The sequence below is a fragment of the Pholis gunnellus genome, assembly GCF_910591455.1.
Source record: "Pholis gunnellus genome assembly, chromosome: 12".
NCBI classification, from domain to species: domain Eukaryota; kingdom Metazoa; phylum Chordata; class Actinopteri; order Perciformes; family Pholidae; genus Pholis; species Pholis gunnellus.
The window spans coordinates 13,913,697-13,927,663 of NC_136539.1; the positions used below are offsets into that span (position 1 = coordinate 13,913,697).

The 13,967-nt window shown below is 38.1% G+C and overlaps 2 protein-coding genes across 2 annotated transcripts; both read left to right on the plus strand.

The window, feature by feature from the left end:
- The first annotated feature begins 222 nt into the window (after window positions 1-222).
- On the plus strand, window positions 223-8,515 carry fap (fibroblast activation protein, alpha). The gene is made up of 26 exons (XM_079170630.1): window positions 223-324; window positions 516-600; window positions 1,453-1,542; window positions 1,638-1,732; window positions 1,842-1,916; window positions 2,069-2,121; window positions 2,244-2,316; window positions 2,556-2,676; window positions 2,764-2,918; window positions 3,668-3,765; window positions 3,883-4,012; window positions 4,097-4,135; window positions 4,222-4,320; window positions 4,417-4,487; window positions 4,578-4,631; window positions 4,809-4,933; window positions 5,109-5,159; window positions 5,542-5,640; window positions 6,007-6,076; window positions 6,171-6,365; window positions 6,565-6,619; window positions 6,721-6,820; window positions 7,455-7,513; window positions 7,623-7,695; window positions 7,859-7,932; window positions 8,133-8,515. Exons 1-26 carry the CDS (start codon window positions 322-324, stop codon window positions 8,232-8,234), a joined length of 2,244 nt encoding a protein of 747 aa, XP_079026756.1. The 5' UTR covers window positions 223-321; the 3' UTR covers window positions 8,235-8,515.
- A 544-nt stretch (window positions 8,516-9,059) lies between these two features.
- Window positions 9,060-11,206, plus strand: gcgb (glucagon b). Its single transcript, XM_079169880.1, has 4 exons — window positions 9,060-9,156; window positions 9,272-9,377; window positions 10,283-10,438; window positions 10,654-11,206. The coding sequence occupies exons 1-4, from the start codon at window positions 9,075-9,077 to the stop codon at window positions 10,772-10,774; spliced, it is 465 nt and encodes a 154-aa protein (XP_079026006.1). The 5' UTR covers window positions 9,060-9,074; the 3' UTR covers window positions 10,775-11,206.
- The last annotated feature ends 2,761 nt before the right edge of the window (window positions 11,207-13,967 follow it).

Consider the following 13,967-nt stretch of genomic DNA (forward strand, 5'->3'; position numbering starts at 1 on the left):
AAAGCCACTTCCTAAATACCAGCAAGTTGTGCGCTCTTGGAAAGTTGTGCAGGCAGACTTCAGGGAGGCATCTCTGTCTGTCTGGTTTCGGACTCCTCTCAGGAATGCAGCGGGAAGTGTGAGAAGCCTGGCTTCAACTAAAAGTAGGACGGAGCTCTGTTTTTCTCATGTTGCCGTATTTAGTTTAAAACCATTGTTGCGGGGTTTTTTTTTTGTTGCTGTGAGAGCATGTAAACCAGGCAGCAGAAGTCACTTTAAACTTCACATCGTCGACCAGGATTATTAAAGACTGAAGAGCTTCACGGCGACTTCTTCAGCGTCATGGTCAGTAATGGATTTATCAGCTTCAAAACTTAGTAAGGACACGTCAAAACTTAAATGCACCATTGGTAAATAAATGTGACTTACTGTGCAGCTTTCTGTTTGGGATACAAAACGAGACTCTGCAGCGTCAGCTTCTGTTGTGTGATTTCAAGAGGAGGATGGTTTTGCAACTTTTGTGTCACCTTTCACAGGGCTGCAGCAGCAAGGTGCTGTGGGGGTTGATAGGGGCGGCTGTCGTCATCACGTTAATAACGATCTCAGCAGTTTATTACAGCAGTAAGTTGAAGTTTAGGCCTGACCTGTCTGTGCTTTCCTTTCTCTCTGTGAGGCTGTGCTGCGTGTTCACAGTGTGAAAATAACCAAAAACAGTGTGACACTAAAGAAAGAAAGAAGTATATATCCTACGTATCTATACAGCATAGTAAAAAAATATTACATGAATGCTTTATAATTTGTCTTGTTTCAGTAACAAACTTGTGAACGAACAGACAACGAGTAAATGATTTATAAGTGGCTCTTATATGGATCAACAGAGTAATAGCACGCAGCAGGACGTTATAGCGCCACCGCGTGACGTACAGATGGATGAGTTTTTTTATTTTTTTATTTCTTATTTCTAACAGCAACATCTTACTTTTCACTTTATGCTTTCTACTTCTACTCCACCAATTTTGGAGGAAATCATGGTACTTTTTACTCCACTACATTTATTTAATAACTTTAGTTACTTGTGCGATTTAGGTTATTAATACAAAATACAAATTAACTTATCGTAGGTTAAGCCACCTAGCAGTATGTAAAGTAATAAAGATTAGTCTCATTTTCTCCAGCTACAACATTGAAGTGATGTACACATTAATGCATCACTAAATGTAATCCAGTAATATAATGTACATCATTCTGAGACGGGCTGTTGTGTATGATGAGTTGTTTTACTTTGATGTTGATGCTAATAATCATGTAGGCCAATTTTTTACTTGAGTACAATTTTGAATGCAGGACTTTTGCGTGTACTTTTATAATCGCAGTCATGCTACTTTTACTTGAGATCTGAATTCTTCTTCTACCACTGGACTTCTGGTATTGTGAACGGCAACCAGCCCTAATGCAGCATGTGCATCATTTCAGAGTCTGATGGTCCCAAAAGGCTATTCACCCTTGACGATTACTTCAACGACACCATTAGGTGGAATTCCTACAATTTGTATTGGATGTCAGGTAAATCTATATATTACACAGGTTGTTCTTTTTGGGCAAGACGATATATAAATCATGTTGTGTACAAACATTTTTCTTGTCTTTTATACCTGCAGACAAGGAGTATCTGCATAAAACAAGAGACGGGAATGTTTTCCTCCACAACGCTGAAACAAATGAGGAGTCACTCTATCTGAGCAATTCAACCTTTGTAATATATTTGTATTTTCCAATATAAACACTTTGTAACAATAAACACAATGATAATGCAGAATAACCTATATTTTATACTGATATTTTCATAATCGTTATCATTGTAGGCTCAAGTGGATGCCACAGATTTCTGGTTGTCAGGTGATAAGAGATACATCGCTTTTGAAAGCAATTTCACAAAGGTGAGAAACTCCCAGTGAATGTTCCCCCGGCTAGCTTTGCATGTGTGTTTCTACAATATTTCAACTTTACAAGAGGTTCGCTCTTTAATCATCATAAAAAAATACCTGACAGAAAACGTCTGACACTAAGTTTTGTGTTTGCACTCCGACAGAAATGGAGACATTCTTACACCGCCTCTTACTCCATCTATGACAGGGAGAGTTCGTAAGTTGCAGTGTTTTATTGTGATGCAGTCCATCATTTCTCATTGTATGGAGTAGACACACAGAATAATAGGTAGGTTTTTATTTGGTACCACCCTAAATTATATTCATATGTCTTTCCAGAACATTTGTTATGCCGGTGAATCTTCCAACTGTTGTGCAGTACTTTACCTTCGCCCCAAAAGGAAACAAATATGTAAGTTTACTCCAGGCAGCCCTGTCTTCACATTCAGTTGGAATAAACAATGTTTCAGCTGCTTCAACATCACTGGCTTTGAAATATGTTGCCATGATATGTGACGCAACATGGGACTCCAAAATAAATATCAGGTCCTGTAAGACTGTTGTAAAAAGTGTACTTGATGAAGTAAAGTTATGAATCTGAGTATGGATGTGTATCATGTATGTAATCAAAAACTACATTTTGATTTGCAGGCTTACGTCTCAGGCTTCAATGTTTTCTTCAAATCCTATGTAACTTCTGAAGCTATACAACTAACCCACAACGGGAAAAAGAATGAGATCCTCAACGGTGTCCCTGACTGGGTGTATGAGGGTGAGTAACATTCACTCCTCCTCAGGTGTGCATCTGTGTCTCTATATGGAAGACGATTACCGATTTCTTTTCTTCCAACGATTTCAGAGGAAGTATTTGGATCAAACGGGGCAATATGGTGGTCAACATCTGGAACATTTCTGGCTTATGCAGAGTTTAACGATACAAACGTTCACAAAATTGAGTTCTCTTGGTATGGAGTGGAGCAGTATCCGGAGACAGTGGCGGTTCCATACCCAAAGGTGGGATTCAATATTTACAGTGCCCTTCAAAAGGATTCACCCCCCCTTGGCGTTTTTCATATTTTGTATAGTAAAAATTGGAGATGTGAAAAAAAACAAGCATTGTATAAAGAAAAAGAATTGAGAACCCTCATGCCTTTTAGCTAACGCCAAACATATTGTTTATTTCTCAAAGAAATTACTTTTTTTCTGGCCACTCTTCCATAAAGCCCAGCTCTGTAGAGCGAAAGGCTTACAGTGGTCCTATGGACGGATACTACAATCTCTCTAGCTTTCCAGCTACTGCAGAGTTATCTTTGCTCTATTTGTTGCCTCTCTGAATAAATGCCTTCCTGGTCCGTGAGTATTGGTCCTCTCTCGGCAGGTTGGTTGTGGTGCCGTATTCTTTCCATTTCATTTCAAGGTTGTAATGCATCAAAATTGAGACGGAGTGGAGCTTTTTGGCACAACTTCACCGACTACTTAAGGTTCATGGAGAAGGGAAGGGAGGAGATTACCCTGATGAAGGCCATAAGTCGAAATAAGTTGGGCTAAACACCACCGTTGTTCTATATACTACAAGTGTCGCTGGAGTTTGAACCTTCGTAATGCAGCAAAATAAGAAAAATGCCATGGGAGGTGAATACCTTTGCAAGGCACTATATTTGTATTTATTTATAGCACACATTATACGGGCACATTGTCCATAATTTATCTTCCTCACGCTCTCATGTAATTATTTCACAAAAATGCTCCTGTATTTGGTGCAGCCTGGATCTCCCCTTACCAAGGTGAAACTGTTTGTGGTTGATACCACAAATCCATCCCGCCGCACACAGGTGTTCGCCCCCGCTTCTGTTGCTTCTGGGTCTGTATATTCTTCACTTCATAGCATCAATTAAATCAAACTTCATTGAAAACAGAGGCAAACACAATATCCTCATGGTCTGCCTTACCTTGTCACTTTCTGTTGCCTTTGCTGCAGCGATCACATGTTGTGCTCAGTGACCTGGGTTACAGACGAACGCGTCGCTGTGCAGTGGGTCACGAGGAAACAGAATTACGTGGTTGTACAGATCTATGACTTTGACGAAAGCAGCTGGCAAGAAATACAGGTAGCTGTCATGACCGATGTGTTGACTTCATGGTCATTTGAGGAAACGCTAATTAACTTCAATGAATTTCTCTGCTCTCTATAGAAATTTGAGCAAACAAGCAAGACAGGATGGGTCGGCCATGTAAGTCTCCGAGAAGCTGCCACCATTGACTGTGAATGAATTGGTTGATTCGGTGTATGACTGTAAAATATCGTCTTTTCTTTCAGTACGTCCCCTTACCTCTTTTCTTTGCTGATGATAAACTCAGTTTCTACAAAATCATGAGTGACACTCAGGGCTACAAACATATTCATCTTGTGAAAGATGTAAGTATATTTCAATTCTATTTACGCTAAATATACTGCACAGTAGCTTTCATCACGTCTTTGGTGTTGAGGGTTGTATTCACTCCTTTTGTGAAGGGCAACATGACGCCTATCACCTCTGGGAAGTGGGAAGTCATCTATATATCCAAGTTAACAAAAGATGCCATGTGAGTGATGATCCCGTACGCAAAACTACACAAAACATCTAAGAAAGTAAATACATGTAAATCTGATTCATGTAAAATTCCTCTCTACAGATATTTTGTGAGTAATGAGTACCAAGGAATCCCTGTGAAGAGAAATCTTTACAAGTAAGGAATTCTTCTAATCTCTGTGATGTATTCTTGGACCCCAGGAAGACTAGCAGACACTTTAGCCGAAGCATTTTGGGGATTCTATAAAGAATAAACAAGAGCACAACATTACAACGTTAGGATGAACTTGCATTACTTGATCGTCATAACTGACGTGAGTTATTTGTTTATCAGGGTTATTATTGGAAGCAGCCCTTCTGCTCCTCAGTGTCTCACCTGTGACCTGCATAAGGACAGGTGTCAGTACAACTCTGCTTACTTCAGCTTTGACGCCTCTTACTACCGAATGGACTGCTACGGTCAGTTACCCATCCACATCTTCTCTTAATAAGCAATAACTCATTCACTGTGTTGGGGGTCGTCTGTGGCAAGGACCATCTGTGAACAATGATCTGTGCAAAGACTTCCAAAGTGGTACAGAAGACTTGATGTTCGATAAACTGTGTTTGCATTTTCTATTTTTGTTTTTACCAGGACCTGGGTTGCCCCTCTACACACTCATGGACAACAGGGGCTCAGGTGCAGGTCCGTATCCTTACTAACCACAAGCCCATTGTTGATTTCTTTTTATTGCAGACATTTTACAGTCAATTCATATTATCATCTCACTTTGTGTGCTCTACAAATGTGCACGGATCATTTTGTATATATTAATAATATTTTGTTGTTGTAGCGTTACTAAATAACAGAAACATTCTCTCAAATCTTGTGTTTTTATTGAAAGTCAACCTTCAGTGTCAGTTATACTAAAGTGTGTTATGGTGATATCTGCTCTGTACTTTTCACACTGATTCTGGTCAGGTTGTATCAAGAGAGGCGGCAGATCTTAAAGATTTACAGTTTGTGGTTTAAAAGTAGAAATATATGATATTCACTTTTATACAAGTTTATTTTTTTCTTTTGTCAGAGCTCTCCGTTCTTGAAGAGAACAAGAAACTAGAAAATATTCTGTCAGAATTCCAAATGCCAACAATGCAGCATGGCACGATAAAGATTGCAGGATATGGTGAGACAATACAGTATATGTTTACAGATCCCTACCAGTATGTTTGAAGATGTCAGGTTTAACAGGTTTGGACCCAAACACAGATGAGTGCATTGAATTAATAACAGAAAACCTTACAGAGTCCAAAAATGATTGATGATAATGATATTTAAAACATATTGTGAAAAGGTTCAATTTCTCCCTATTCACTAGGCCCTGTTCCCCCAAATTCAGTGTTATGTGTCTGCTTTATTTTTATTTATTTTGTATTTATTTGATATATTATAAATGAAGGTGTATAAATGACCCAATCTTGTTTAGTTCTCTTTGTTTCATGGGTTCATAAGAGTTTTGTTGTAGTACAGCATGTACTTTTTTTCCCGCCAGATCTTTGGTATCAAATGATGTTACCACCAAATTTCAAGAAGTCTAAAAAGTATCCTCTCCTTATTGATGTGTAAGTAAACGATGCTCCCCGGCGCTCCATCTCAACATGATTCAGTGAGCGTTCGTGAACATTTGATGAAATCTGCTGTTGCTGACCGATGCAGGTACGGAGGCCCCTGCAGTCAGGAGGTGGACTACCGTTTTAAGCTGAACTGGGACACGTACCTCTCCAGTTCAAACGGGATCATCGTCGCCAGCTTTGATGGAAGGGGAAGCGGTTACCAAGGCGATGAAATAATGCATGCAATCTACAGACGCCTCGGGACGTTCGAAGTGGAGGATCAGATAGCAGCCGTGAGGTAAAGTGTGTCTGAACAGTCGATCACCTCATGTTACATCGCATGCACTGTGAAGAGATCTCATTTGTTGGCTTTACCTCTCTGACGAGCAAAGCTATGTCATATTATTCACAAAGATTTAAAAGTAAGTAGTGGATGGTCCGACACTCAAATGTGCGTTCATTGTTTTTGTTGCTAATAAATTATTTACGTGTTGTAGGAAATTCATCGACATGGGTTTTATCGACAAAGACAGAATAGCAATATGGGGCTGGGTAAGTTGCACTGTCTTGTTGCTCTCTGTATTTCTCATATACTTATGTTCTTATTCAGTGTTTTTTTACATTCACTAAATCCAATCTATTCTGACTTTCAGTCATATGGTGGCTATGTCTCCTCAATGGCCTTGGGTGCTGGAACTGGACTCTTCAAATGTGGAATAGCAGTAGCCCCAGTGGCAAAGTGGGAATATTATGGTTGGTGTTTATACATACTATAGTACATATTTCTACAATCTATTCTGAGAGAACTATTTCCCTCACTGGACATCATTTCTACAGTGTACTTGAGAGTTCTCCACTGATTTGCCATTGCAGTTCTATAACATCGTCAGACACAGTGTTGACACTTTGTTTGTTTTTTTAAATGGATTAAAGTCGATGCAACATCACCAGAGATGTCGAACTTTTTATTCCATGCATTCTTCTCCTTTGCCAAACACCCACAATGCAACCTGACCACAGACAATTTGGTTGGATATTTAGGTGTGTTTTGCTAGTGATGAGAAGCAGGCTTCAGAGGTCAGGGACTGAGTCTCCCAGACTCCCTAAAACTCGTAGTCGTCAGCCCCAACTGACACTGACTCATGTGACATCACTTGAGGCAGTTTACCAGAATTCCTGGAGCTCCCTCTGGAAGGACAAAATATTTCCACATATTCAGCAGTACTCCTCTAGACCTGTCACCAGACTTTGATGTGTAAAATCGAGGTTTCAAATCTCCATATAAATCTTGTGAACTCTCTCAAAACCTCTTTTCTTCTGCTGAATACGTGTAATTCATATACTATGTGCTGTATAATTGTGATATTAAATTAGTTTTCCTTTGCAGATGCAGTGTATACTGAACGCTACATGGGCGATCCCGCAGAGAATTCAGACTCTTACGAGGTACATTTTACCAAGTCAGCTCTTTCACAATACTCCTTTTAAACTGCACAATACTGACTTGAGACATACAGTACGTTTTTAATGGTGACATATCTATTTTATCTAACAGAATTCCACAGTTACCGCCAGAGCAATAAACTTCAGAACAGTAGACTATCTATTGGTTCACGGCACAGCAGATGGTACGTTTCATCAAAATAATCTTATTTTCTGTTTTTTGAGCATGTGGTAGCCCTGTTTCTCAACAGTGTACCAGGTAACACAGTAAAGCCTTTCACTAATGGACCCTGTTTGCCTTGAGCTTTGATGTTCATTCACGTAGTAAAAACACTGTCTTTCCTGTAGACAATGTCCATTTCCAGCAGGCAGCACAGATCTCCAAAGCTCTGGTGGACAAGCAAGTGGACTTTGAGACGATGGTAAATATTGGCTCAGGGAAGTGGGACTAATATTGGCCTTGATGGTGTTGATTTAATGAAAGTTTCAAATGGGGGGGAAAAAAACAGCCATGTGTTATTATGCACAGTCTTAAATATATGGTTTAAAATGAGTATAATTTGATATTGGAATTCAGAATTTTACAGGCTGTGCACTAATCTGAATTTGTCATTAATTTCAGTGGTACACAGACAAGGACCACGCTCTCAGAGGATCAGCCTTTTATCATATATACACCCTCATGAGCCACTTCCTGCAGAAATGCCTCGTTCCTCCCAAATAAATGTGAAGAATGTGACTGCATTTCTTTTCTAATTTGTGTATTTTTTTAGTGTCATGTTGAACTGAATTTGTTTTTTTGTTTTTTATGTGCAAAATATCTGACATTCAAAACATAGTAAAAGCCATTGCATGCATTTATGTTTGAAAGCATTCTTTTATGTGAATATCATACAATAGATAAATAGCTCGGCACTGATTTGTTGTGTGAGTGTTATAATGTGTGTAGCAGTCATGTTCTGATAAATACATTTTGTTTGAAATAAAACGGATTCATTATTTGTATATTCTTAGTCCAGATGATTTTCCCGCATATCATTTGTGGGAACATTACAATTAAAAATAATGAAGGTATGTATATTTTGTCTATCTCAATACATTTCCCTGCATGCTTACTTACAGGCAACTAATGTGGGGAGAATACATGACTTTTATAAAAAATAAATATATATATGTATATATGTATATATATATATATATATATATATATATATATATATATATATATATATATATATATATATGTTTATATATATAGCTTTGTTGTCTGTACATGATAAAACTAAATATTCAGAGGCAGTCATTGGAACACATATGGGTGCCAGTATTTGCCAGTCTTTATTTGTCAGGGTGGAGGTCATGTTTGATTGCAACACCTAAAGTGGCAGCTTTTACCACCCAGATTGCTTTAAACAAAGTCAAATACATTCAGTGGACTGAGATGGAAGCTGACTAATGGGTTGAGAGTAATAGAGGATGCTGATGTTTCAGTGACGGGGGAGTCACCTGGGAGAATGCTCCTCAGCTCCACTATATAAGACTGGGCAGATCAAGGGGGGGGACCATGAAACAGCTTCAGAGGGAAGAAGGGCACCTTTACGCACTTTACAATCCTTCTCGCAGACGCTTGACAGCAAGTAGCACAGGTGAGAATTTTTGTACCTTCCTCTTTTCAAATATAGACATGTCTACGTTAGATTTTATTTCTCTCATCCTGCATTGCAATATTCTCACAGTGTCTTTTCTCTGCTCATCTTTCAGAAGCTCAAACGATGAAAAGCGCTCACTCTTTGGCAGGAGTCCTGCTCCTCATCGTGATCCAAAGCAGCTGGCAGATGCCTGACCAGGACACAGACCAAAACCCCACGTAAGACCAGTTCTCATCTTTGTCTCACACATTGGCCTAAAAAGCAAAGATCTTTTTATGAGAGGATTACAAAGTCTGGCCATGAGCATTTGGTGACACCATCCTGAGCTGCAAAAATATGCTGCAAATCTTTTGAGAGCAACAACCAGGTTTTAACCAAATTAGATGACTTAGAGTGTTACAGCAGAAAAGCAACTACCACTTTTCATCTATTTTCTTTTTGTGTAATCTTTCTTTTTTTGTTTGTTTTTTTGGTTAAGAGGGCCAAACATTTCTAAAGCAAGAACGGCAAAGAACTCTTATGCTGTTAGACTGCTTTTCCGTTGACAGCTCCACATGTTGCTTTCAGAGTATCAGCTCTTGACATTAGAGGAAAAGGATCTCCGGGTTAAATAGACCAAATAATGTGTTGTTTGTTATTCTTTATTACGAAAAACTGTTGGGGAACTTTTAGGTGAGTTACGTGAGATAATATTTATATGTTTCATTTGAATGCCTTCCTTGTAGCACTATTTGCATGTATTGGCATTTTAATATTTAGTATTTATTTTAGTTGTATTGTGGTGTCCCCTGTCGTGGTTGCTGATGCAAAACTCAATTTACAAAAGTATCGCATAGCCTAATTGAAAAATATTTGAACGGTTAATTTCACAAGCATGGATCAGTGCATCAACGAGATCCAAATTTACAGATATTATTACTGATTCTAAAATGTACGAGTAGTTATTGGTGGATGAGAATGATGAGAATGATGATGAACAGCTGTGGTGTGAGAACTCCAGCAAGTTAAACTCTCTAAAAAAGCGCAGCGATGGTGGGCATTTATGGATATTTTTATGACAGGTAGGGGAGTGTTTGAGATGAAGTTGTGTCAACTAAAGCTTTATTATCTCCATCATTTCTAGTCTATTGGCTGAAAATCCCATGCTGGCCGAACCCATTGAGCTCACAAACATGAAGAGACATTCGGAGGGAACATTTTCCAACGACTACAGTAAATATCTGGAGACAAGAAGAGCACAAGACTTTGTCCAGTGGCTAAAGAACTCAAAAAGGAATGGGTGAGTGTGCCCTTTTCTTACTGGATCACTTCAACTTGGTGGCATAGCATAACCTATATCAAATATAGCTCAACTCTGTAATATATCAAGGAAACCATAAGTCTTGCTTTAATTGCATTAATACTGTAGCTTGCTCTATGCCTGTGGTATTGGATCAGACAACACAATTGTACAGTTATTGTGACTGCATCATGTAGATGTGTCTGTCTCTACAGGAGCCTGTTTAGACGCCATGCAGACGGCACCTACACCAGTGATGTGAGCTCGTACCTGCAGGACCAAGCAGTCAAGGAGTTTGTCTCCTGGTTGAAGAATGGCCGAGGCAGAAGAGAGTAAACTCAACCAACAGCTGCCTAAATAATGCAACGATTCACACTGACTCTGTGCTATTATATGTTTCACAAACTGTACTAGAGTTTTTTTCCTGGTCATGCTATTAAATTTCCCTAATAAGAAGCTCTGTCAGCCTTCAGTGGTTGAAGGAAATGTTGTCAAAATGCCAAAAGGAACAGTATGTTTGAAATGAGTCTCAATCATAAATGCTGTGTGACTATTTTATTTGATCAAGCATTTGAACCATAATAATGTTTTTCAGATTTTGGCAATTTTCATCTTTCTTTTCACATAAAATGTGTCAGAATATGCTACAATCACATTATTGATCTGAATTGCAACTTGGCTAATTACATCTGTAGATAATCTCAACACCTTTTCTTATCATTCAGATAAAAGTCATATTTAGTTTTCAATAAAGAAATGTGTACAATCTATGAGTTCCCTCTTTAAAGAAAAAAATGTAATCTCTTTTGAAATATTGGTTTGACAAGGATCACTCTTCTTGGCAAGGATCTACATCTGACTGCGTACGTGTCCATCTACACATATAATCTCAGAGAATACATGAAGAATACGTTTTAGGCACAGGATCCACCTGTAAATGTTCACCAAAAATAACATTCTAAAACTTCAAAATGAATAGTTATTTCAAAGAAAACATTTTCGATTGGCAAATGAGAATATATAAACTATTGTCATTATCCAGTTAGCACCAGTGTTACATTTTGACAGCAGGCACCACCTATGCTCTCCTAATGTTTCTGTTTGTGGAGGCAGAACAAACATCAATAAACACGCCACTACCCTGGGAGAAATGTGCCGTGGGATTTCCACCGGGTAACAGGATGATGCGTGTCACCTGTCAGCTGTTCAGCGGAGGAGGATCACCCAGTGATGCTGTGACAGCCCACCAAGGAGGGCTAAATGCTAAATGAAAGAACATGAAATCACGTCAATAAGCTCAGACTCGTTGGGAACAATGACTGGGTTGACACTCTTGAGTTCCTCCTGGCGCTGAGACAAAACAGGAATTCACATGAGCCAGCAGCTTGACATGCTTTGGGATGTGCCACCTCTCTAAGCTGTCATCCATCGCACATTCAAACCAGCTGTTGATTGCAAGAACCTCTGCCCACTTCAGTCTATTTGTAGGCCAAATCTCTGAGGGTTTGACATTAATGCTTAGCAGCAATGACATTGGATGTTTCTATCATGTTATCCCCCGTGCAGGAATTACGTCAATGCAGTGTGTGACCAAGCATGTGCTGCTCCCTGATTATTTGACAGTCTGATATGTGATTTGAGTCTGTAAAAAAAATCCTCTTTGAGTCTAAAATTAAAGGTTTTGTGGTTACTGTTCAAGCAAGGTAAACGTTTCTGAAGCACTTCATAATAAGAGAAAAACATGCTTAACTTATGCATAACTATTGAATAACTAGAGACGATTTAATGCATCAGGCTGTATTGTGAATTACCGTTGCTCACCTTTAAGCAATGTTACAATCACTATAAGTTTATGTATTATTATATTATATAATGGATTATGATTTATAGGTTTGTATGCCAAATGTTACTTTCCCACTGCAGACAAAAGCCAGATGTTAGTGGGTTTTTTATCCAGTGGCAAAGGGGCTTCAGTTACGTCATGCATTAATCTTTATTCCATCAAATTAGCCAGACGCCAGTTACCATTTGAGACCAATGCATTTGATCAGCATCTCTTAAAACAACAGCCGTTTTATCAAACTGATAGTATGCATCTACATCTACATGCTGCATGACCCAACAGCCTTTACTCAACATGTACAAGCTAGGGGTGTTGTTGTTCAAAGAAGCGTTTGTCAGTGTCTTTGTCAGTTCTTTACACATGAGAACACCATTACTTACCAGTTAGTAGTAGTCATAGTACCAGTAGTAAATTATTACTTAATGTACATTCACTGAAGGCGAATACTATTCTGCTTTCAGAGAGATTGAGCAAATGCATGCTCAAGTGGTCTTTTCCAGCAATTTTGATCTTGTATGAATGAATGTGTGAAGTAACAATCATTAATACATAAACAATTACATGTTAATTAATAACTAATAAACTCACAGTGACATGACGATGTCTTAATGGAAGCAATTCATACATATAGGACACATTATCATTAGGATTGAATCTATCTGTGACAATGATAAGACAAAGAGTGCTCATAGAAATGTATTAAGGTAAAATAACATTGACAAGATATATATAATAAAACTGTGTTCCCTAAGTATTTAAAAAAATAAGCCCATGTCTTTTAAAACACCACTATTAAAGCTTTATTGTAATCCTCAGATGTGTAGCAAAATTGCATTTATGACAATGATGCTTTTTAATTCATGATTCACTAAATTGTATACAAACATTAAAACAAATAATGAGATCATTTAAATTTACATTTACAATATAAGCAATACACTGACACCTGGAGGCAAAATACTGTAAGTCTCTGTAAGAATAGAAGGTATTCTCTGGCAAACATTTTAGTCCACAAAATAAATATGGATAAATAATTGATCATGTAAATACAGAATGGACTTTCTGACAGAAAGTGTTATTGCATTTGGTTCTTAAGAGTATATTGCCTTTTATCAATCACAGCTCATTCCTGTACTTCATAACCATTATTTGGATTCAACATGGCTCCATCCCATAAACAGACATCAGAAATGTGTATTTTACTGGCTTTTCATGTTATATGAATTTTAACACATTTATGTATGGCTTTTCAGAATGTTCTAATGGTTATGGTCAAGAATGACCATAGGCCTTTAAAATAGTTACTAGATCTTAATAATTTTCACATCATATCCAATGTCTAAAGAGAACATTAGGAATTACAGGGAATCCGTATACAAACAGATAAAGAATTCAAGGATATGTTATGCTATATATGTTAATATAATGATATTTAAAAATACAAAGTATCAAACAAGATTAATACAAATGTATCCAACGACAACAACTTGAAAACAGCCTCCAAAACCTTTTACATCCGTCTTTAACATGTGGTGGAGCAAAAGTTTCTAGATTTAGAAAGTACAACCCGACAGCACGAGAAAAGAGAAGGTTTCATTGGTTCATGAAGAGGCAGAATATTTCCGAAACATCAGATAACACAGTTATTCACTTAACGCACAGAGATTTACAAGACTAAACGTGAAG